Genomic DNA, 24,638 nt, shown 5'->3' with positions numbered 1-24,638 from the left:
AACAGGTCTGTTACACAGGGACCCCATCTCTTCGCTATATTCTGATACACTGAATGATGCAGCATCCAATCGCTGCTGTCCCTCAAAAATCGAGAATTCCAGTCTGCCACCACATTGGTGCGACCTGGAATGTACTCTGCTATTAGATGTATCTGGTTCTGAAGGCAGTAATGCCAAAAATCCCTGGCAATCTCCGCCAGCATGTGAGATCTGGTACCTCCCAGGCGATTGATATATCTCACTGCTGATACATTGTCCATCCTTAACAGAATGCAACAGCTGGTTTTGTTGGGGGAGAGCGAACGAATCGCAAATGCTCCCGGTATCAGTTCTAAGCAGTTGATGTGGAGGTTCAGTTCCTCCGAGGACCAACGGCCCCTGTCTCCACTGAGCCACAGCGAGCTCCCCAGCCCCAACGGCTGGCGTCTGATTCGATGATCATCTCCGGAGAGGATGCAAAGATGGCTCTGCCATTCCAGGCTTCCATGTGGCGAAGCCACCAAATAATCTCTGTCTTGGCTTCCTCTGATAAGGGAACCTGATCCATATAGGATAGATCTTTGCGCAGGTGCAATATCTTTAGGCGTTGGAGAGCCTTGTAGTGTAGGGGACCTGGGAAGATCGCCTGAATGGAAGAAGCCAGAAGCCCTACCAATCGGGCTAAAATCCGTAATGATATAGTCAGAGAGACAAGGTCTTTCCGTAATTCTTTCTTGATTGAGGCTCGTTTCGCTAGAGGTAGTTTGAGTTGAACCCGAATAGAATCTTCTTGAAAACCTAAGAATTCTATACTTTGCGAGGGAAGCGTTACTGACTTCTCGTTGTTGATCAAGAACCCAAGGTCCTGAAGAATTTGAATCGCCCAGGAGAGATGAAAGAGGACCAACTCTCTGGATTGTGCCATGATCAAAATATCGTCGAGATAAATGATGAGGCGCACGCCTCTTTCTCAAAGGAATTGGGCCACTGGACGGAGGAGTTTCGTGAAGCACCACGGAGCAGAGGAAAGACCAAAGGGGAGTACCTTGAATTCGTACCATAGGTTTTTCCACTGAAACTGAAGGAATCGCCGGTGCGGAGAAAAAATGGGGACCGAAAGATGGGCGTCTTTGAGATCTAGTCGCACTAACCAATCTTTCTCTTGAAGGAGATCACTCAACATATGGATACCCTCCATCTTGAAATGATGATAGACTATCCAGTGATTGAAGTCTTTCAGATTTAGCACCAAGCGAAAACCTCCTCCTTTCTTTTGCACCAAAAAGATGGTACCGACGAACCCTTTTGGATGCGGGTTCGTAAGTACTATCACCTGTTTGCACAAAAGACTTTGGATTTCTGCGTCTATAAAATTGCTTTCTGTTAGGGAAAAAAGGTGAGGAAACGGAGGACAACTCTATTGAGGGGTGTCGTAAAATTCTAGTTTGTAACCTCGGACTGTCTGAAGGACCCAAGGGTCTTGAGAAATGCGCTCCCATGATTGAGCGTGTTTCTCCAATCCCCCCCCAAGAATCACATCCGAAAAATGAATAATTCTCACCTGCATTGGTATCTTGGGCTTGATCTGAACCGCGATTTCTGAAGCCACGTCCCCGGCCTCGTCGGCCTCTGGAGGGATAGAAGCCTGAAGGTTGGTAGTATCCCTGACCTCTAGGAGCATAATTGGGAGAGGTCTGCTGGAAACCACGGCCTGACGCCCGACCTCTGTAGCGTCCGGCCCTGTTAAAAAGGCCACCTGTGAACATTCGTTTCATGGAGGATTGAGCCTTGTCAAGGGCCGTAAAAGTGGAGACGTACTTGCCCAAGTCTTTCACAAATTTCTCTCCGAATAGGAGACCATTAGCTAGGGGACCCGGTTCAGTGGGTGCTAACGCCGCTAATTTAGGGTCTATCCGCATGAGAAAGGATTTTCTGCGTTCGGAAGACATGGCGCAATTCGCATTCCCTAAAAGACAGATGGCTCTTTGGGCCCATTCTAGCACATTTTGAGGGTCTAAGATCGAATTGGTCTCCTTAGCTTGCACTGCGAGATCCAGAATCTTTGTAATGGGGCCAGACAGGTCCAGTAATTTATCCTGGCATCCTTTCCAGGCCCGATCCAGGCCTTTCTTAGGATCCTTAGTAATCTTTTTGAGAAATGTCGCCATACTGGGATCAAGTTCCGGCGTGTCAGCTACTTTTCCCACCAAAGAGGGGCGGGGACATTCTGACAGAAGAACACTCCAAACATCCTTATCAAAGCCTTTACGAAGTCTATCTTGTACATAATGGGCTACTTCAGTGCAAGGGACCCATTCCGTTGACCTAGGGTGCACAATGATTCTCTGGGTCAAAAAGTAGATTTCCCTGAAGGGATCCTTCATCGACAGCATAACGTTTAGACTTTCGTTTCCGTTTGCCTGAGAGCTTGGGTTCTGATATATCTGAATCCGAGTGAGAGTCGGAAGATTGAGACAGATCCTTATGTGAGTCTGAGGGAGTAGGAAAGTTATCAGAAGGATGGAGAAGATCCGAGCTATATTCGTGATCATTTAACATGGCCGAGGCTATTTGGGAAAGGCTCTCTCCTGAAGATAATGAGCCTGTCGGTCCCATATTGGTAAACCCAGGGTCTCTGGGTTGAGATTCAAAGCTTCGTGACCCAGAAGGGGGGGTCCCATCAATTCTCTTTGTCCATATCTGACCAGGGGTCTGGTAAATGGTTTAAGTGCTTTTATTAGTAAAGCTTGATTAACCGAATCTTGAACATGGTGTCCAAGGGCTTGCACCAATCTCTCCTCCATTTGCTCTGGGAAGGGAGTTTCCACTTCCTCCTGGTAATATTTATCCTCCCTGGCAAAATAAGCCATGGCAGGAACAAATGGAGTTCAAGGGGGGGAGGCAACCCGAGCAGGTAAACTGATTCTTTGATGTAATCAAAGATTTGCCCAAAAGCAATCTTTATTTATTTGTTAGGGCCCAAATCAAGTGGAGGGAGCACCTGCAAAGAGCCTCCTAGACGAGGCCTGACAGTTTATTCACCCCGTCGGGCGTTCACCAGGGCTGAAAACTCTAATTTGCGCTCCGCGCGCTGCTGAGACGGAGATTCTGATGAAAATCGGAATCCCCGGCTCCACGCACGCGCGGACCGAAAAAAGATAAGAAATAGAGAGCGGACTGCTCTCTTAGTGCAGCACTCGCTCGGTCTCCCTCGGCGACCGAGTAAATCAGGTTTTCTCGTCCCGCGAATGCAGAGAACTAAACTAACTGCGTCGCGGGCGAGAAGCACCTCAACTAAGAGACGCTATCGGGCGGGAATCACCGTTCACGACGCGCACACATTTCTTTAATAAATCGACAAGGAATACACAGTCCCGTCTTCCTATAAACGAGTGCCGCTAGCCCTGCTCCCGCTCCACGGGCCAATAATAGAAACATACAGACAATACATATTCTTAAATAAATACCGTATATAGAGGAAAATAGAGAACTCAACTTCGGCTGCGCAGCAGTAAAGAAAGAGGAGGAGCGGTTGTCATGGAGACTCTTATAGCTGGGGCTTGCCTGGGATTGGGCAGTCTGGACTACTAATGTTTATGGGATTTGTAGTTTTTTGAAGTTACTGCTGTTAACTCTTTGGCTGCTGATTTTGACCAGTAAAGAAAGAGAAGCATAATCCGAAGCCTCCGGTCCTGACATAGAATTTGCTTCTACTTCACAGGTAAATGTATATTCATATTCTGCAGAATCTTTTATTAGTGTAATTTCCAACAAAAGTAAGTTTCACAAAGGTGCGCAAAGTAAAAATCAAGGTTTCTGTTTCAGATGTAGGTCTAGGTCTCACATAAGTAATAACACAGTCTGTATAGCATTGGGCAAACGTTGCAGTAAATGTAAAAAAAAATGATACATTTCCAAAATGTTTGCAAACATCGAGATAGACCATATATTAAGATTAGCAATGTGAATGTCTCTGTGAATGCTCCATTGAGAACTGTATTTCAAGTCTATCAACTATTATCCTTAATATTCAAAGAGATTATCAAGGAAATACATCAGCTGCGTGTTCTTTGACTAGTAAGGTTAAAGGGCCATAGTTACAACATCAATATGATGGCTGATTCAGGTGGCCCAATCACACTTATATCCGATGTGTATTTCTGCAGCCATTGGGGTGAAAACGTTGCCTTTGAACAACCTGATATGTCTCCCAAAGCCTTCGGGGGGGGCAGGATATTGATCTCCTAGGTTACTTTATAGATTCTGTGACATGCCTGGGCATAAGTACCACTATTAACATTTATGTTGCTGTGAAGGGCAGTAATCTAGTGAGTTGGCTTGATCTAGCCAAATTAGGTCTTATGCTAATTCCTGGGGCAGAAACACCCATAGTGGCTATTGACTCTTTGGGTGCCAATCTACAAACATAGTTGTCTTTGGTGAACAACTGTTTGTCCACTGCTTTTCATTCTGTAGTATTGACTCATCCCACTATGAGCAATGAGGGTGGGTCCATTAATGGTACTGAAATGCATAGCACAGATTTTTGTCAAGAAATTTCCTAAAGTGTTCAAGGATGAGGTAGAGTCCATTAAAAACTTGGAACACAAAATCAAACTTACAGTTGGTGCTTTCTCTATTGTCCATAAAGTACAACATGTTCCCCTGAGTGCGAGAAATTATTACTTTAAAAAGATGTTGCAAAAGTTGGTATCACAGAAGGTCATAGTTCCCACAGAGTCAACAGAATAGACCAGTCCTGTTGTTATTGTACAGAAAATCTCTGGGGAGCTCAGGATATGTGCGGTCCTTCACACCCTGAAACAAAAGCATAGTGGTTGATTGCCACCCACTTCCTAAGATTTAAGATATGTTTGCAAGTGTTGGAAAGGCAAACGTTTTCACACTTACTGACCTACGCTTAGTGTACCACCAAATTCCTCTCACTGGAGAGTCCAAAGAGCTAACCACTTTTGTCACGCCATTCGGGATGTTTAAAATTTCTACGTCATCCTTTTGGTATGGCCTCAGCTGCCAGTGTGTTTCAGAGATTTATGGATATCATTCCGAGTGAGGTAGCTGAGGCCCAGGCATTTCAGGATGATGTACCAATATATGCAAAATCTGTGAAGAAACATAAAGCCATTTTTGAGAGAGTGCTGCAAATCTTCAAAGAGGTGGGAGTCACCCTTAGGGCAGATAAATACAGGTTTCTTGTTCAGGAGATAGACTATTTAGGACACCATATAACTGCTGAGGGTATCAAGCCAAAACTTTCTTTAATAGAAGCCATCCTAGAGGCTTCTCCAACCAAGGATAAAGACTCACTTTGCTCGTTCCTAGGGCTTAGTGAGTATTATTCTAGGTTTATTGAGGGATATGCCTTTGTGGTTCAGCCCCTGCGGACCTTGCTCAAGAAAGGCACAGCATGTATTTAGAACACTGTAAGTGATGAAGCGTGTTCCTCTATTAAGAAAATGAACACCTCAACTCCAGCACTTGCACCTTTTGGTTCTGATGGAAAATGCTTTCTAACAGTGGATGCCAGTCCGGTGGGCTTAGGGGCAGTGCTTTCAAGGTAAGTTGATGGTACAGAACAGACTGTGTTATTTGCTGCTCTTTGCCTTAGACAGCAGGAAACCAACTATTCCACAGTTGAGCATGAGGCTCTTTCTTGTTGTTGGGAGGTGGAGAAATTATTTTTTTTTTTTTATGGGGCTCTAAATTTGAGATATTTAACTACCACAAACCACTCTGTAGACAGTCCCCACAGTATAGACACTCAGGAGAGGTAAATTTGGGTTTTTGAGGTAAGTATTTATTAGTAATTTGAAATAAGAACTGATGAAAAGTCAGTACGACGTTTAGCGCCAGTTTCTTCTCTGGAGTGGTGAATATCTTCCTTCTAATCTGTGTCCCTTTTCTTCCTTTTCTCTAGGTGGCGTACCGGATCGTCCTCGTCAGGTCCCGGATGTGACATATAAGAAAAAGGGAACACATACCGCTGGTGAGTGGAACGGACGCCTTATACCACGTCTTCTACTTATATGTTTTGCTGGGAAAAGGTTTAAGGAGGGGGGGGTTTTATGTGTGATATAGGTGCCAGTGAGGACTTCAGGGCTTGTGTATATTCCGTACTTTACCCCTTTTGTGCTCTCCCGGTGCTCTCTAAAGTGCCCTTCTCTCCTCCCTCCCCTCACCCTGCCTTCCTCCCTTCCCCAGCGTCTCTCCCCTTTTATTGTGCCCCTCGGTTTGTCCAGAAGGACCGTACCTTGTAGAGCCACGACCCTCCAGGGTCGTGGCTGGCTCTGTGGAGGTCCTCTCGTCGGTCTGGGCTGGTCTCCCCTGCTTCCGGTCGGGCGCTGTTCCTCTGGGTTCGGGTTCCGCCGCTTCCAGGCCACTGGGGTCCTCCTCCGATGTCCTTGTCGCCGTCTCTCTCTTCCTCCTTCGGTTCGCCGCCGCCGCCGCCGTTCTCCTTTCTCTCTCCCTTCCCGGCTCTCCCCTTCTCGACCGGAGCTTCCGTCTTTTGGCCGCCTGGTGGCCAATCCGGAGCCTCCTCGTCACCGGAGGTTGCCGAGGCAACGTCAGGACGCTGGCCTCGTTGCGGACGCGTTTCCAGGGGAACCTGGGAACGCGGCCGTAGCGGTTCCGTTTCTGCCGGTTCCCCGCTGTTGCCCGGGGCGGCCCGGTCACACACCCTTCCCCAAGAACTGTCCTGTTCCAGGACAGGCGAAGACAGAGGAAATCGGGACAGATAATCAGCGGGGGCCTGGTGAGATCCAGGGACGTGCCGAACCTGAAAGGAGAATGGTTGCAGTTCAAGGAACCATCGCAGTATCCTGGAGTTAGAATCTTTATGCGCAGCCAGCCATGTAAGAGGAGCGTGATCCGTGAATAGTATAAACGGCCGCCCTAGGAGATAGTACTGCAAACAGTCAATGGCCCACTTGATAGCCAAGCACTCTCTCTCTATAATTGGATAGTTACGTTCCCGGGAAACCAGTTTTCTACTGATGTAGACCACCGGATGGTCAAGCCCCTCGCTATCTGGCTGAGTCAGAACCCCTCCAAGCCCAACATCCGATGCGTCAGTGTAGAGGTGAAACGGCTTCGTAAAATCTGGGCAGTGCAGGATGGGATCGGAGGTTAAGGAAACTCTCAACTGTTCAAAACTCGCGTTTTGCGTCTCCGAAAAAGGCAAAAGTCGATTGGGATATCGTTTAGTGAGTAGGTCCGTAAGAGGTGCTGCTAAGGTGGAGTAATGTGGAATGAAGCGCCGATAATAGCCCACTAATCCTAAAAAGGAGCGTAATTCCTTTTTCGTGTGTGGAAGAGGGGCATGTAAAATGGCATCCACCTTCCCATTTTGAGGTTGTAGTGTACCCTGATTAATCCGATATCCCAAATAGGAGATGTCGGTTTTACCTATCACACATTTCTTGGGATTGGCCGTCAAACCAGCAGTTTGAAGGGCTTGGAATATTCTCTGTAGGTGTATTAAGTGGTCCTCCCATGTTTCACTAAATACGACTACATCATCTAGATACGCAGCGGAGAATGCAGGATAGGGTTTTAGAATCCTATCCATCAACCTCTGAAAGGTTGCAGGGGCTCCATGAAGCCCAAAAGGCAGTACTGTAAATTGATATAACCCGGACTGGGTAGAAAAAGCTGTTTTTTCTCTATCTGGAGGGGCTAAGGGAATCTGCCAATACCCTTTAGTTAGGTCGATAGTAGACATGTATTTTGCTTTCCCTAGTTTTTCGAGAACATCGTCCACCCTAGGGATGGGATAGGTGTCGAATAGGGAGTTTGAGTTCAGTTTGCGGAAATCTATGCAAAACCTGACGCTACCATCAGGCTTCGGTACTAGGACAACCGGTGAACACCAGGGACTAGTGGACGGTTCGATGACCCCTAGGGATAACATTGTTTTGATTTCTTCTTCGATTATGTGTTTTCTAGCTTCTGGAATACGATACGGGCGTTCTCTGGTGATCTGCCCTGAGCTTGTGCGTATATTATGGTGAATTAAAAACGTCTTTCCTGGTTTCTCTGAAAAGAGTGGTTGCCATTGCTTTAAAACCTTAAGGGCTTGTTGCTTTTGCCCTTCAGGTAAAATATCGTCTACTATGGGTAGGGTACTTTCAGTATCGGGGTTGGTAGGGTAGAACTCGATATCTAGGGTCTTGTCGGGACACACAAACTGACCCATTTCTACGGAACGTTCAGGTTGTGCGGGGGTCTCCCATTTTTTTAGCAGGTTTACATGATATATTTGTGTTTTTATTGGACGGGAGGATATTTCGATAAGGTAGGTGACAGGGGAAACTGCTTTGATTACTCGATATGGGCCCTGCCATTTGGCCAGGAGTTTATGGTCGGAGGTGGGTCTCATTATTAGGACCTGGTCCTCGGGTTGTAAAACCCGTAGTTTACTTCCTTTGTCATAATAGGACTTTTGTGTTTGTTGGGCCTGTTCCAGGTTTGCGTGTACGTCGGTCCATAAGCTGTGTAGGTGGTTCCTCAATTTTTCCGCATATTCTAACAAAGGAGTCCCTGCTTCCTCAGCCTCGGCCTCCCAGGATTCTACCGCCATGTCTAAAAGGGACCGAGGTTGGCGTCCGAAGACCAACTCAAAGGGGCTATGCCCCGTGGATGCTTGCTCATGTGTCCGTATGGCGTATAACACTAGGGGTAACTTTTGATCCCAATCCTTCCCTGTCTCATTGATAGTCTTTCTCAGCAGGGTTTTAATGGTTCGATTATATCTTTCGACTAATCCGTCCGTTTGAGGATGGTAAACGGAGGTTCTGATCTGAGCTATCCCCAATGTTTTACACACTTGTTTCATTAAGGTGGACATAAAAGGGGTCCCCTGGTCCGTGAGGATTTCATGTGGAAACCCAAGACGAGAAAATACGTTAATCATAGCTTGGGCCACTGTCTTGGTTGTCATACTAGTCAGGGGAATGGCCTCTGGGTATCGTGTAGCATAATCTACAATGACTAAGATGTAGGTGTGTCCTTTTGACGAAGGAATCAAAGGTCCCACTAGATCCATCCCTATTCTTTTGAACGGGATATCGATGATGGGAAGGGGTAGGAGAGGCGCCTTCCTAGGCCGACTAGGTTCGGTTAACTGACAACGGGGACATTGGGCGCAATACCTACGTATGTGGGCGTACACTCCAGGCCAATAAAACCTTCTGAGTAAATATTCCTCGGTGTTTTCTCTCCCAAAGTGTCCTCCCCCTGGGTGATTATGAGCTAGTGTAAGAACATGTTCCCGATAGTGGGTAGGTACCAGAAGTTGGCGTTTACGTTCTCCCCGTCGGGTGGTAGTAACCCGATATAATAAGTTTTTTTGCACTATAAAGTAGGGACCCACCTCTTCTGTCTCCTCTGTTACTGCCGACCTCCAGGCATTGTTAAGGGAGGGGTCCTCTCTCTGTTGTTGGGAAAAAGTACTAGGAACTTCATGAATTTCTGCCACTATCTCTCCATAGGTGTTGTCACCTTTCGTCTTCCGATAGTCCCCTTTTCCCTGTCGTTTCTCTCTTCGTGACAACTTTCTACGATATAGCGGACACTCAATATCACTCTCTGAAAAAGGTGCCTCTCCCCACCAATCCTTAGTTTGTTTGCTATCTCTGACGTAGTCTAATAGTTCTTGGAAGTGGATGTAGTCTGTCCCAATGATGCATTCCTCGATTAACCGGGGCATTATCCCCACTGGGAGGAAGTCCTGATAGGGTCCCCACCTGATCTGGAGTACCTGTATAGGATACTGGGCCTTGTCCCCGTGTATGCAACATATAGATACCCATTGTTTCTCTTCTATATCATTATTTATCAAGTCTTTCCTAATTACTGACTGGCTGCAGCCGGAGTCAACCAGGGCATATACACTTTTCCCGTCCACTTGTATCATCATTTTAAATTTTAGGGCGCCCTTCCCAGTACATAACACCCTTCGCCTTGTCATCCCTATCTCCATGGGTTCTCCCATTTCTTGTTTCTGGGGACACATACGTGCGATGTGTCCCCATTCACCACAACTATAACATTGGGGTCCCATGGTAGGCGGGCCTTCAGGAATCCTACGTGGTACTAGATAGTTGGGTGGACTTTTTACAAATGTCTTTGGGGACGGTAGAACTGGTTTAATGATACTTCGCGTGGGACAGTTTCTGACATCGGTGGATCGATGAAAAGCACAGGCCAGATCGATGGCCGTCTCAGTATCCACTTTTGGGTGTTGTCTTATCCAGTGTTTTGTGGATGGATGTAGACCATCGAGATATTGTTCCAGTATAATGGTTTTGATGACTTCCTCCCGACTATCTCCAATATGGCCTAACCATTTTAATGCTAGATCCTTCACACGAAAATAAAAGGTTCTAGGGTCTTCGTTGGTGTCCCATTTGGCTTTACGAAATCTCATCCTGTAATATTCTGTGTCGTGACCCACCCTTTCTAGTATACTTGTTTTTATGTCTTGATAGGGGTTGACACCACCTGGGTTAGCGGCTTGATATGCTGATTGTAAGAGACCGGTGAGCAGGGGGGCCACATATTGTCCCCATTTATCTTCTGGCCATAGGGCGGAGGAGGCTACCCGTTCAAAGTTGGTGAAAAAGGATTCCGGATCCTCTCCCTCCTGATACTTCTGTAATACGGAACTAGGTACATTCGGATGTACCTTACTAGCGGCGATAGTCTCCGTTAGTTTTTTCATCGCACTTTCATGGACTAACTGGTTGTTCGCCAGTATGGTCGCCTGGCTCTTCAGCGCAGATTGTAAGGTTTCTCGGTCTTCTTTGGCCTCTCTCTGTTGGGCCTCCCATACTAGTTGTAAGTGTCTTTGCCCTTCCGCTAGTTGCTTAATCACGGTCTCTAACGATGGACTCTCACTCATTGTGTATACTGTCTGGACTGTTTTATGGAGAGGGATTAGAAACAAGATCCCACTTCTGACACCACTGTAGACAGTCCCCACAGTATAGACACTCAGGAGAGGTAAATTTGGGTTTTTGAGGTAAGTATTTATTAGTAATTTGAAATAAGAACTGATGAAAAGTCAGTACGACGTTTAGCGCCAGTTTCTTCTCTGGAGTGGTGAATATCTTCCTTCTAATCTGTGTCCCTTTTCTTCCTTTTCTCTAGGTGGCGTACCGGATCGTCCTCGTCAGGTCCCGGATGTGACATATAAGAAAAAGGGAACACATACCGCTGGTGAGTGGAACGGACGCCTTATACCACGTCTTCTACTTATATGTTTTGCTGGGAAAAGGTTTAAGGAGGGGGGGGTTTTATGTGTGATATAGGTGCCAGTGAGGACTTCAGGGCTTGTGTATATTCCGTACTTTACCCCTTTTGTGCTCTCCCGGTGCTCTCTAAAGTGCCCTTCTCTCCTCCCTCCCCTCACCCTGCCTTCCTCCCTTCCCCAGCGTCTCTCCCCTTTTATTGTGCCCCTCGGTTTGTCCAGAAGGACCGTACCTTGTAGAGCCACGACCCTCCAGGGTCGTGGCTGGCTCTGTGGAGGTCCTCTCGTCGGTCTGGGCTGGTCTCCCCTGCTTCCGGTCGGGCGCTGTTCCTCTGGGTTCGGGTTCCGCCGCTTCCAGGCCACTGGGGTCCTCCTCCGATGTCCTTGTCGCCGTCTCTCTCTTCCTCCTTCGGTTCGCCGCCGCCGCCGCCGTTCTCCTTTCTCTCTCCCTTCCCGGCTCTCCCCTTCTCGACCGGAGCTTCCGTCTTTTGGCCGCCTGGTGGCCAATCCGGAGCCTCCTCGTCACCGGAGGTTGCCGAGGCAACGTCAGGACGCTGGCCTCGTTGCGGACGCGTTTCCAGGGGAACCTGGGAACGCGGCCGTAGCGGTTCCGTTTCTGCCGGTTCCCCGCTGTTGCCCGGGGCGGCCCGGTCACACACTCATATAAATGTTGGATTGGAGTTGTACCGGTAAGGCATCGTCTAGGCTGGTTAGACTATTGGCAAGACTTCAGGATTTTTCCCTCACTACGAAGTACATCCCTGGTGGGAAAAACAGTAGAGCAGACTACTTGTCTAGGGTACCTTTGCCTTCTAATTCTGTGATAATAGTGAGGAAGATGTAGAGTGTGTTGTAGCTTTTTTTGATGACCTGCTGAACAAAAAGGGAGCAATTTCCAAAGCTGAATAGTTGGAGGTGCTTGAATTTCACGCTGTGTTAAGAAGGGTTATTGGTTTTATCAACCAGGGTTTGCCACAGAGGATGTACTTGAATGTTGATCTCAATCCCTTATTTAAAATCTCTAAAGAGTTATCTGCCATTGATGGTCAGCTCATGCGTAATGATTTGTGTACCCCACCTATTACACTTCAGAATTCCCTGATTTGTCTTGCTCATGGAGGTCACTTGGGTGTCAGTGCCACATGTAAGAATCTGAAGAAACACTATTGGTGGACCTCCATGGATTCTCAGGAGGTGAAGACGATAGATGCAAGCAGTGCTTGTCTTCATTCTGACAAGCACTGGAAAACATTTGAGTCACCCATGCATGTCACTTAACTGCCTGAGAATCTTTGGGAAAAGGTTGCCTTAGATTTTGCTGGTCCCTTTGACATATTGCCACCTGAAAAAGGTTCCGCTTAGTGCTGGTTGATTATTACTCTAAATGGATATATTATGAATTTGTCAGTTCTCCCACATTGTTTGTGATAGAGTTAAAAAAAAAAAAACTTTCAGTCAGAAGGTGTGCCCTCTTTTCTGGCTACTGACAATGGTACACACTTCAGCTCTGCCATTATAACAAAGTTATTTGATGTCAATCATATTTCTCACTTTCCTGATAGCATTGTACTCTCCCACATCAAATGGCTTGGTTGAGAGAGTCAACTGGTTTTGAAGGAAGGCATACAGACTACTGTAGCTATTGGTCTAGATGTGGAAGAGTTTCTAAGGCAAATGTTGTGGGCGTAGTCAGTCACACTCCATAGTACCACGGGTGTGTCTCCATTTAAACATTTGAGAAGACACGATCCTAGATCAAATTTATGCCCTGACTGCTTGAGACATAAAGCTGGCACTGTGAGTGATGCTGCAGTGTATAGCTAGGTTTCTCAAAGATTTTCCAAAGAACTATTTGATAGGAAAAAAAACCGAGATCTCATATTTGAAGTTGATGACTTGGCACTCATCAAGAAACCACACAAGGAAAGCAAGGGTGAGCCTAATTTCCCCTGTTTAAAATTGTAAAGGTGCCTAAACATGCAGTTTTAGCTGATGGTGAAGGGTGATGGAGCAAGAGACATCTTGAGAAGATCACACAAGCAGAGATTTTGGTTAAAACAGGTCTATCCACTCATCTTGAATGTTTGTGGTGGATGGATGCAAATGATCTTGCTCCTGACCCCAGTTAATCGCACAAGGTTGTGGGTGTGGGGGAAAGCTCCGTAAGCTCACCTAATGATCTCTCAGCACCTGCAATAAATGATGAAGGGGAAAAATGTAAAATTGGTTCAGGATAGACCAGCTCACAGTGTGAGTCGCTCTGCTAGGTTCAGAGATTTTTACATGCAGTAGCGTTTTTTTTTAATTTAATTTTATTTAAAGGGGGAAGATGATGTGGTAATGCTCTTTGTACTCGCGCTTTGTGTATGAAACATGTAAGCGAGATTCCCCTTGCTTACACGCAAGCTGTTGCCAAGTGTTATTCACTCTCACACTCACCTATTGCATGCATGCATGCTTTGTAATTGTTTATGGGTGTATTCTTTTGTATTACATTCCATGTTCCTGCTTACTACAAACAGTTTTTTTTTTTACTGCTGTCTTGGCAGTCAGTTGAGGCGCTCCTGGGAGTGAGAGGCTACAAACGGGCTCCTTTGAATAAACTTTACCAACTTTTGTACTTACCTGCATGGTCTTCCTTCTTTACACTCCCATACCTTGCAAAAGACCTATATAACTTGTATTTACAAGTTCAAAACAGCCCCAGTTTTCTAATGTGGGCAACTTTTTAGCGGACTGATAATGGGAGCCATTTTTGTTTTAATACCCAGGTCTGTAGTCCAACCCTGATGGATGAGGCTAGGCAGTCAGTTTAAAGAGGGCAGATATTGGATGAATAGAATAAGTGATGGTCGGACCTCTGAAACTTGCCACTCACAGGTTGGCGGTCGGGTGACAAACAGGTTCATTTATTAGCATTGTTCAATAGGTAAACATGTTATTGATTTTAAGCACTCATTTATCAAAATAAGATCACAGTAGGAAAATACTCAGTCTTTTAATTTTGAATTAGTTAAATGGGGTGGGACATGGAAAGAGAGAGTAACGAATTACCAAGACCGATTTGTTAAAACGGTACAACACACATAATTTCAGACCTTTGCGAAAATCCAAAGTTGGAGAGATCTTCTCAGTACCTAATCAACTAAATGAATCTCACAACTGGCCCATGATCACAGTCCTTTGACTACCTTAAACCTTTCATTAGGTCTTCTGTAATTGTTATTTGGATAGTACAGAAGCTGCAGTCTTCAGGTTCAGCCATCATATAACAGATTTAATGCAACTATTTTTTATTTCATCATGGTAAAAACTGGGCGGTTAAGTCAAATAGTGTAAACAACTTTACTCTGTTTAGTAAAGGACATCGGTGCTATAGAGCTATTTTATTTTAATGATGTTGAGTAACTGATCACAAATGGGCTTATTGCTCCAGTGATTTCCTTCATAATCGGCAGGATCTTCATGTCTGGTGATGGTAAATGGTTTAACACCATTTACCATCAGCCATCAGTGTGAGGTGGGTTGTAAGGCATGTCTGATTGCTTTTTAATTTTACTTCAGTGTAGTATCTTCCTGTCATATTATAGCTAATTCTGCTGACATGAAGTTCCTTCAAGTTTTTCCATTTTATCATTGCTCTGTAATACTGCTTCAGTTTGTTGCCAGCAAGACCCCCACATTCTGCAGTGGCTTTAAGAACAACTAGGACAAATCCACAAACAAGCTTACAGCATGCTTTAGAAGGCCCATGCTTTGGTGTCTCAAACGTAAGTAGAGAAGACAAAGGTGATTGTACAGGTTGGCCGTGATGACATCCGTAGTCATGGTGCACACTACTCTTATCCACCAAATGAAGAGCCTGTAAGTGCTCATAGAGAGTGAAAAGAAGTAGTGAGTAGCAGTTTAAAAGCACCCAAATGGAGTTTGTTTTGGTCACTGATTGCCACAAAAATGGCCCCCATAGTATGCATCCATTCCTGTGGCATCCAGTAATTGATACCCAGTTCTTTGTACTATGTGTTCCAAGTTCTCAGAAATAATCTATCATGGGCCTTTGCTTGCCAATTGTGTTTTTGGCATTGTGAAACAAATTAGTCATTTAACTTCTCTAGTACTAAGGAGATGACTGCAATGTTCTGCAGAATGAAGTTCTCGTTGTTGCCACCTTGGCATTCCAAAGCCTATATCACTTTTTGAATTGATGTATTGTGCTTGTCTCCATCACTTTTACTGACATTTGCATTTGGCAAATATGTAAAAATGAGTTTTACATGAAAAATGTGCCAATAAGGATAGACAATGAAAGATCATCACACCTAAGGGGCTCCCGTACAGAAGCTGATCAGAGGGACGTGGGAAAACTTTATAGGAAGGAGTACTTATTGAAGGAATGTGTCATAAAAAAATGTTGGGGGGTGTTGGGAGATGAGGGAGATTCTTTCTGTTTTCTAACATGCATATTAATCATGTATCTGATTGAAAGCTATTGCCTGAGTTATATTATTTCTCCGGACTTGTTATGTCCGGGTTTAAATGCAAATAAAAAAATATATAAAAAAAAAGAAAAATGTGCCAATATTACAGACCTTAAGTGTAGTATTACGCTACGTCTAATTAAATAAAGTACAACCAGAGAAAGCATTAAGGCCACAAAGGCAGAGCCAAGCAGGCTTAACATAACTGTGAAGATGGCCTTCAGCTTAGTAGGGAGATGCCCCACATTCTATTGCTGAAGAAGATTTGTATTCGGTTAGTCATGACAATCATGCCTTTTTCCTGGCTTTGTGCCCATGAAGTTTCTTTGCTTTTGTGAATACGTTTTTCAACCTTTATTTAGTTTGTGTCCTAATAGATAAATTAAAATAGAGTAATCTGCTGTAATCTTCAGGGAATAATATATGAGGAAAGAGGAGAAGGAAGGAGAGAGAAATAGAAATGGGGCACAGAAGCTTGCTTTTGCAAAGTGGGGAAAACACTGTTGTATTGTTTCATTTGATTATGTAGTTGTTCCAAACTTTCAGTGTTTGGGGAGGACCATTGCTTATGGCTTTTACAGTCCCCAACAGCCTCCTAGGCTACGTATCATCTTCAGAAAAGCCAGACATTTTGTGAGCTGCCCCTTCCTTACCAGGTTGGGAACAAGACTTGGAATTCTCCATCTCCATCTGGTTGCTGGTATATATCGTAATTGGTTCACAAGTTCTTTCAAATCTAAGCATCTCGTCAGCCACTATCTGTATTACTTTCTCCTTTGAGTAAATGTGCCAGATTTCTGCCCACCATATGCCTAATGGGGATGTAGTGTATTTTGCTTCTAACAGTGGTCCAGAGAGGTTTTACTAACTAGCAGAAGATGTGTGATTAATTTTCCCTTATCAATCAATCAAACTGTATTTATATAGTGCAGCTTCTCACCCGGGCAGGTATCCAGGCGCTGTGCTTCTGGGTCAGTCAAAAAGCCAGGTCTTGAGCCCCTTCTTGAAGAGGGTCAGCGAAAGAGAAGTGCAGAGGTGGAGGGTGTTCCATGACTTGACGGTGAGGTAGGAAAAGGAGCGGCCTCTGGTGTGGCAGCGCCAGATGTGAGGTGTCTGAGTGAGGGCTAGGTGAGCGGAGTGGAGGTTTCTGGAAGGTAGGTAGAACCTCAGGCAATGGTTCTAGTAGGAGGGTCCTTGGTTGTAGGGAGTCTTGTAGACATGTGTCAGGAGCTTGAATTGTTATCATTTCTGGATGGGGAGCCAGTGGAGGTCTTTCAGGTATTGGGTGATGTGGGCCCTTTTTGGCAGGTTGAGGATCAGTCTGCTGTATTCTGGATCGTCTGGAGTCTTTTCATTAGTTCAGTGCTGGTGCCGGCATAGAGTGCGTTGCTGTAGTCTAGTCTATTTGTGATGACATCCTGCGTCATCATTTTCCTGGTGTTGACTGGGAGTCACTTAAAGACTTTGCAGAGCAAGGGAAGAGTGTGGAAGCAGGAAGAAGCTTCATGTAGAGTTTGGTATCCAGAATGATGAAGAGGCTGTGGGCGTGGGCTTTTGGAGTGGGGGTGAATCTGAGCTCAGATGGCCACTAGGAGTCATTCTAGAGGGAGGTATCTGCTGAAGATCAGTATTTCAGTCTTGCTCGTGTTGAGCTTCAAGCAGTGGTTCTTCATCCAAGCTGAGATGTTCTTCATGCAATTGCAGAAATTGGTCTTTGTCGTGATGGGGTTGGCTGAGAGCGAGAGGATGAGCTGGGATTTTGTGGGTTCTGACGATGTCAGCAAGTAGAGTCATGTAGATATTAAAGAGTGTAGGACTGAGGGAGGAACCTTGAGGGAGGCCACAGATGGTGTGACTGGGTTCGGGGGGAAAAGGGTGAGCCAGATTCTCTAGGTGCAACCCGAGAGAAAGGATACCATCCATTTGAGCGCATCATGTGTGATTCCGATCTGTCTCAGACGGTGGATGAGTATGCAGTGGGAGACGGTCTCGAAGGCTGTGGAGAGGTCGAGCAGGATCAGGGCTGCTGAATCTCCTCTGTCGAGCAGGAAGCTAATGTCGTCAGGTGCGGTGATGAGGGCTGTCTCAGTGCTGTGGTTGTCTCTGAATCCTGATTGTGAGGTGTCCAGTATGTGAATGATTGGGGTATACCCTGTCCTCCCCCTGGGTGTCCCAGCAGTAGTACAACTGGATCAAGCAACATGACAATGCCCGTTATAACTTCTATAAGGTGTAATAAAGATACCAAATATAGCTGAATCAGAGGAATAACAGATATGCATCATAGAGCCTCTTATCTGACAGTCCATCCAGCACCATCAGAGCCCCCAAACATAGCCTTCATTCTGGCTGGAGTCAGATGGCGCATCGTTTTTACTTTATAAGCGCGAAGGATATTGTGGCATGGATGTGAACATTTTGTGGCACAGAAATGTATACTTTGCTGCATGCTACTGGGTTTTTCTGTGGCAATTTTGCATTTTTTGAGCAACTATCAGTCATTCTTATTTATGAGTTGTGATTTAGGTTTAAACCAATGGCCTTCAATCTAAATACCTGACAAGTGCTCTTTAGAGACACGTTCTGCCAGTTCTATCATTTTAAGCAAAAGAACTTTGTGTGTTGAAATTATATAGTGCCTTCAGTCTTCTGCATGTTAAAGAGATACACTTATTTGAATTTTGAACAAATATTAGTATATTTTTTTATGATGTTTATTGCATGATTTAAATGCCAAATATTTTCACGGCTCGGCTTCTGATAGGCTATTACAGCCTGATCCCTAGTTCGGCTCTCCCACTTCTATGGCATAATGGGCCTGTATTAAAACTATAGTGCACTTTCCCTGTTAGCGTCACGGTGCACCTTTGGATAGGTGCACCTGACACACAGTGAAGGTGTGCGCTATTATGATGAATGTGCTACCCTTGGGGCAGCAGTAAATATGCACTACAACTGGGGCAGCACAATCAGCGAAATACTGAGAGCCTGCTACAGAGTCCATGGGACCCGCTTAAATCCCTCCAGGAGGATGGCTTCAGGAGGTCCACTGACAGTGCGCCACCATTTTGTGGCTAACTCTGGTGGCCTGTTTGCATCTGTGCCTGCATCTGTAATATGGCACAGGCACAGAGGCAAATAGTTCCCCTCATTTGCATGGGGGCCATGCCCCCATGCAAAAGATGGCACATCCTCTCATTATAGCAATGGTGCTACATGTGCACTAGTGCTATCAGTATTGCAGAAGGGCTGTACAAGCACCTGTGGCCCCTTCTGTAATGCCATTGTGCCCTAGGGACACACAAAGCGGGCACACATACCTATTGTGTCTTGAGGGCAAAATGTATTATACTGCTCTGGAGTTTCTCTATATTCCTGGTTCAGTTCTATCAGCACAGCGGAGGTGACGGAAAAGTAGGGAAGGGCCTGTCGGCAGGGAGAATACAGCTGCATGGTACAGTTATGGACCAACAAATGCAATATTGTAGAGTAAGGAAGAGGAAAACAAACAGCCAGTTACCTTGACTGTTTCATGGCTTTCTCAGGTGTAAAGTACAAGGAATATTGGAGGGTTGTCCTATCCTCTCTATACCCTGACTGCTAAAGGTGATGGATTGTGAGATCTAAAAATCTCTTTACAAGAATTCTGCCAAGTTGAGTGATGGCCGGGTGTGGCACATGTGTCGATTTGCAAAATGCAAAACAGGATCAACAGTTCTGGGTAAGGATTCAACAAAAAATTATTATTGGTTAGATGCTGCACAAGGCGTTGAGGATCATGCCACAACTAGGAAGGAAATTAAGAATGAAATTGGAGAGGGACGTTCTACATGTGAGGATGCTGATGCTACAAAGGAATGTATTGGACATGATATGAGGAATGAAACCTATAAGAGTAAACAAGGTAGAATTATCAAAACAACCATTATACTTACAAGATTATATTCTGAAGTAGTTTGTCATAAAGTTATGCATTTTATCAAACCACCATTATCTTACAAGATTATATTGTGAAGTAAGTTGTCCTAAGGTTATGTATCTTTATATCTCGCCTTTGTCATTTCTTTCTTTCTTTTCATTATATAAGGGGGAAGATGTGTTATGTATTACATGAAATGTTGATTAGTGTTTAGATGGGAAGAATGTAGTGAGGTAGGAGAGAATGTTATGACTGGATGAAATGTGGGGGCAGTTAGATAACAGCTGGAGTTGAAAGGAAACAGAGGTGTTGGCTTTATGAAGAAGACTTCAAATAAAGGAATTGGAAAACAGATCCAAGTGTTTTGGATTATTCAACACCAGCTCAGGCAGAGGAAGGCAGAACAAAGGATTTCCTGTGGGAGAGGGAGATAACACCCTCTCCCTTTGAAATAGGTGTTACATGGCTTAGGAGGGGTAGCCTCCCCAAGCCACCAGTATGCTTTGAAGGGCACATTTGGTGCCCTCCTTGCATAAACCGGTTTGCACCAGTCCAGGGATCCCCGGGCCCTTCTCTGGTGCAAAACTGGACAATGGGAAGGGGAGTGACCACTCCCCTGTCCATCACCAACCCAGGGGTGGTGCCCGGAGCACCTCCAGGTGTCCACTTGATTCTCTTATCGTGAATCCAAGGTGGGATCATCTGAGAGGCCAGGTCAGGTAGGTGACGTCACAGCCCCTCCTGATAGGTAGTCACCCTGATAGGTGACCAATCCCCCTTCCTGGGCTATTTAGGGTCTCCCTTTTGGATGGGTCCTCAGATCCGACATTCAAAATCCCAGCAGGACTCCTCTGCATCGTTTACTTCATCTTCTGCCCACCGGGACTGCAACTGGACTCTCCAGGAACTACAGCGACGACTCCTCTCTGCAACATTGTTTCTCCAGCTCCTTCCTGCAACATTTCCCCAGCTGTGCATCCTCTGAGGATGACGAGTCTTCAGCCTGCACAAGAAGGAATCTCCCTTGGAGTGAAGGAGTCGCTCTCGTGCATCCGCAGGCATCAACTGCAATGACGACCGGCTTTGTGGGTCCTCTCATCTCCGGAACTGCGTTGATCCTGCTTCACAGGTGGTGGTCTGGAGTGATCCCCTTGGTCCTCTCTACCAGCTGTCCAACTTGGGAGACAGTAAGCCCTTACCTTTCCTTGCAGGAAAGTTCCCCTGTGCACCGTGAGTTTTGCAGCTACTGTGGCTTGTTTGTTCCTCCTCCAAGGGATCTTCAGGCTCCCTGTAGCCCCGGCCTCCAGCGCTCCCTCCTGCAAAACACAGGTTCCTGCCTGCTGCTGCTGCAGCGACATGGGACTCCTCTTCAGGTGTGCTGAGTGGGCCTCACGCGACTCTTGTGCCTGCTGCTAGTGGGTTGCCTGTGGGGGCTGCTTCCTCCTCCTCTTCTTCTGATTCTCCTAGCTACTGAGGTTCACCCCAGACTGCCCTCCTTGGGTCCGGTCCCCTGGACTTTGCTGGTCCTCTTCAGCCTTGCAAAACCTTCTGCTCCAACTCTTGCATTTGCCAAGGCTTGTTGGTAGATTTCCAGTACAACTAACCGACTGCATCACGACTCCCGACATGAGACGTCACTTGCATCACTTCTGGAACAACACTTCTGCTCCTATGCAGCACTGCTGTCTTTCTTCGTCCACCGTCGAACTAGCCCTGCATCCGCAGAAGGGTGGGTAGTGGCTCCTGCCAAAACCGGACACTCCAACTTGAACTGGACTAGGTTCCCTTCCTTTGCAGGTCCTCTTCTGTCAGGATCCACCTTTGGGTTCTTCCAGTCTTGTGTGGGTCTTGCACAATCCTTTTCCAAAGTCCTCCTGTTGGTTTTGGGGAAAACCAGCTACTTACCTCTGCTCTCCTGGTCGCTGGGGGTCAGCCTGGTACTCACCTCCTGGGGTTCCTAGTTCCTCCAGCTCCCCTCTACTGATTCCACTTCCTTGTGTGGGGGACTGCCTTTCACATTCCACTTTTTTAGTATACGGTTTGGCCCTCCCGTAGGGCCTTCACTATTTCTTATTGCTTTTACCAGTGCCTGTTGCTTTCTATGCTATTTACTGATTGCAAATGTGTATATAATAGTGTGTTTACTTACCTCCATTTGAGGTATTCCCTATACAGTATTTTAGTATTTGTGGTACTATAATAAAGTACCTTTATTTTTGTAACACTGTGTGGTTCTTTCATATGTGTTAGTGCTGTGTGACTGTAGTGGTATTGCATAAGCTTTGCATATCTCCTAGATAAGTCTCGGCTGCTTATCCACAGCTACCTCTAGAGCTGCACTGTCTTCCTAGACACTGCCTACACTTCACTAATAGGGGATAACTGGACTTGGTATAAGGTGATAACACCATAGGTGCTTACCACAAACCAGGCCAGCTTCCTACATTTGAGGTGCAGCGGTGGGATAAGACACTTGCAATTGCCCTACCACTCTGTCACTAGTTACTTCCCACAGGAAGGACTATTAATAGCTGTTAGGTACACACTACATTTAGTTGTTAGGATTTCTAGTCTCCTAAGTTTGGGTAAGCTAGGGGCCTAGCATAGCATTTGCTCCACACTTTCCTAGAGAGCCTAGTTGTTAGAATAGTTAGGTACACCTACACCACTCTAGCAAGAATGTCTTCAGTAGAGCACAACTCTCAGGCCCCAGACTCTCACTGTGAGGGTCTTACTTTCCAAGAGCTGAGGGAGATGTGTGCCTCTAGAAAACTGAAGACAGGGAGAAATCGCAATAAGTGTCTGCTTCTAGGGTTACTCCTCCAGGCTGACCAAGACAATGCCGACAGCAAAAGGAGGAGGAAGTAGAAACTTACCCTCCAGTCCTAGATAGGGTAGATTTAAGCTACACTGGGAAGGGTCAGGAAGAAGCTGGGGAACATCAAAGCCCTGTTAGGAGCACTACAGGTAGTGAGAAGTGGGGTCACTCCAGTAGGCCCACCTTTATTCCTAGGGTTTTGGTTCAGAGAGTTCCCAGAAGGAGGGACAGGTTCTCCTCTGTCAATATCCATGTCTCCTCTATATCTGAGGGGATCCACTGCTCCAACTTAGGGGACATTTCCTTAAATAGGGAACTTAGGAAACTGAGGCTGGAGGAGGCCAAGCTGAGGCTGCAGCAGCAACAGCTAGCCCTAGATAGAAGGCCTTAGCAGTGGAAAGGGAGAGACAGGATTTGGGGTTATCACCCCATGGTGGCAGCAGTCTTAGACTTAGGGAAACCAGGATCAGGGAGGACTTCTATGATTCTAGGAACCTGAGCAAGATAGTCCCACCTTACAATGTACCTTTATTGTTGTAACACTGGTTGGTTCTTTCATGTGTGTAAGTGCTGTGTGACTATGGTGGCATTGCATACACTTTGCATGTCTCCCAGGTAAGTCTTGGCTGCTCATCCACAGCTACCTTTACAGAGCCCTGGCTTACTATACACTGCCTACACTTCACTAATAGAGGATACCTCGTCATGGTATAAGGCGATCACACCATAGCTGCTCACCACACACCCGGCCAGCTTCCTCCATCAACTATATAAAGATTATAAAGAATAATATTTAAAAAACACTGCAACTTAAACATTCTGTCAAAGTGATAACAAATGGCATACATAAAACAAAAAAGCATTTGTCTCTGCACTTGTCTTGTATATTCTACATGTTAAAACACAATGCTTTCGTTAAGTAGAAAAACAACTACCTTTTCAGTTCATAGTTCAAGACACATGATGGCACAGCCAGGTTAAGCTCTCTCAACCCTCCCTCTGATGACTTTTGGAATCATCATAAATCCCTTTCAGTCTTAAATGAAACTCTAGAACCTAGTTGTTTTGAACAGTTTCTGCCTTGACTCTTCCAAAGGTTTCATATCATCATATTTACACTTACTCTCTTCCAATCCCACGTCTGCTCTCTTTCTCTTCTGACCTCTCTGGAACTTCCTCCTTTGAAACATTTTGTATCCAACCAACAAGACTATCCCCACTATTGAAATAATCAACACTGGTCTCAACACAAAACATACAATTCTACTTCCCAAATTCCCAATCAACCTGCCTACAGCAGAAAATCCATTTCCAATTGCCTCCCATGCACCAGTCGCTTCCGACCTCTTCAAATCGTTTGTCAATCCTGAAAGGTTCTGGATATATCTTTCGAAATCGTTACTTTTGTCTGGAACAAAGGAACTTTCAGCCTTCAGCAGACTCCGTCCTCTTTTGCGAGCAACAAGTCTCATGTAAGTCGATTGTGTAAAACCACTGATATTATTGCAACCATCTCAGTATTTGCCAACCAGTTCACTGTGTTAGTAGCCAGCATATCCGGTATTGTAGACCGCTTTCTAATCTTCAGGTCGTTCAAAATCACACCTACTGATGGAATCAGTGCACCAAAAATAATCTCTCAGTATTTCTGCAGCACTAGCCCCTAGTTTAATTCTGAGTTGCACCTTCCACACAAGATCTTCAAGATGCTCCAAATGATAGATCTTTGGAAATACTATCACTAGATAACATGTATCATGCCATCCTTTAAAATACGTATACGGTCCACGAATAAAATACACTCCAGGTATCACAGGATCCTTGCCTTCAAAAAACGAATTCACTCTTTTCTCTGACATCAAACACATGCTCACAATCACTCTTCCCTACGAGCAAAGGATCAAAATAGCTCAGATCAATGTGTATGCACAGTTTCCCTTTATGTTGCCAGTCTAAGGTTAAAGCTGGTAAATTCCCTTGCACTTGATGTTCTCTTTTTTCCTTCTTCCATCTGTGTTGTGTTGAAAGATCTTTATCTGTTTGGATTTAGTTTCTAATTCCCTCCTTCTATCCTCCACTAAATTTAAAAACGTTTATTCTATTTCAGTCATTGAAAAGGTCAAATTGTGTCTATGTGCACATGCAGTGTCCAAAGGTTTAAATGACACAAAATAT

General features: G+C 45.5%; 1 protein-coding gene across 1 annotated transcript in view; it reads right to left on the bottom strand.

Moving 5' to 3' along the window:
• Positions 1–5,805: 5,805 nt before the first annotated feature.
• LOC138265137 (uncharacterized) overlaps positions 5,806–24,638 on the bottom strand; it is a 31,118-nt gene continuing 12,285 nt past the window's right edge. Inside the window, exons 4-6 of the mRNA XM_069212680.1 lie at positions 14,750–14,953; positions 11,482–11,906; positions 5,806–6,775 (exon numbers count right to left, since the gene is read on the bottom strand). Coding sequence (XP_069068781.1) covers positions 6,215–6,775; positions 11,482–11,906; positions 14,750–14,953 — 1,190 coding nt within the window. The 3' untranslated portion in view covers positions 5,806–6,214. The remainder of the gene's footprint in view (positions 6,776–11,481; positions 11,907–14,749; positions 14,954–24,638) is intronic.

The sequence above is a fragment of the Pleurodeles waltl genome, chromosome 11 (assembly GCF_031143425.1).
Source record: "Pleurodeles waltl isolate 20211129_DDA chromosome 11, aPleWal1.hap1.20221129, whole genome shotgun sequence".
Lineage (NCBI taxonomy): Eukaryota > Metazoa > Chordata > Amphibia > Caudata > Salamandridae > Pleurodeles > Pleurodeles waltl.
The sequence above is the reverse complement of the archived record's forward strand: the minus strand, read 5'-3'. Positions and strand labels throughout refer to the sequence as shown.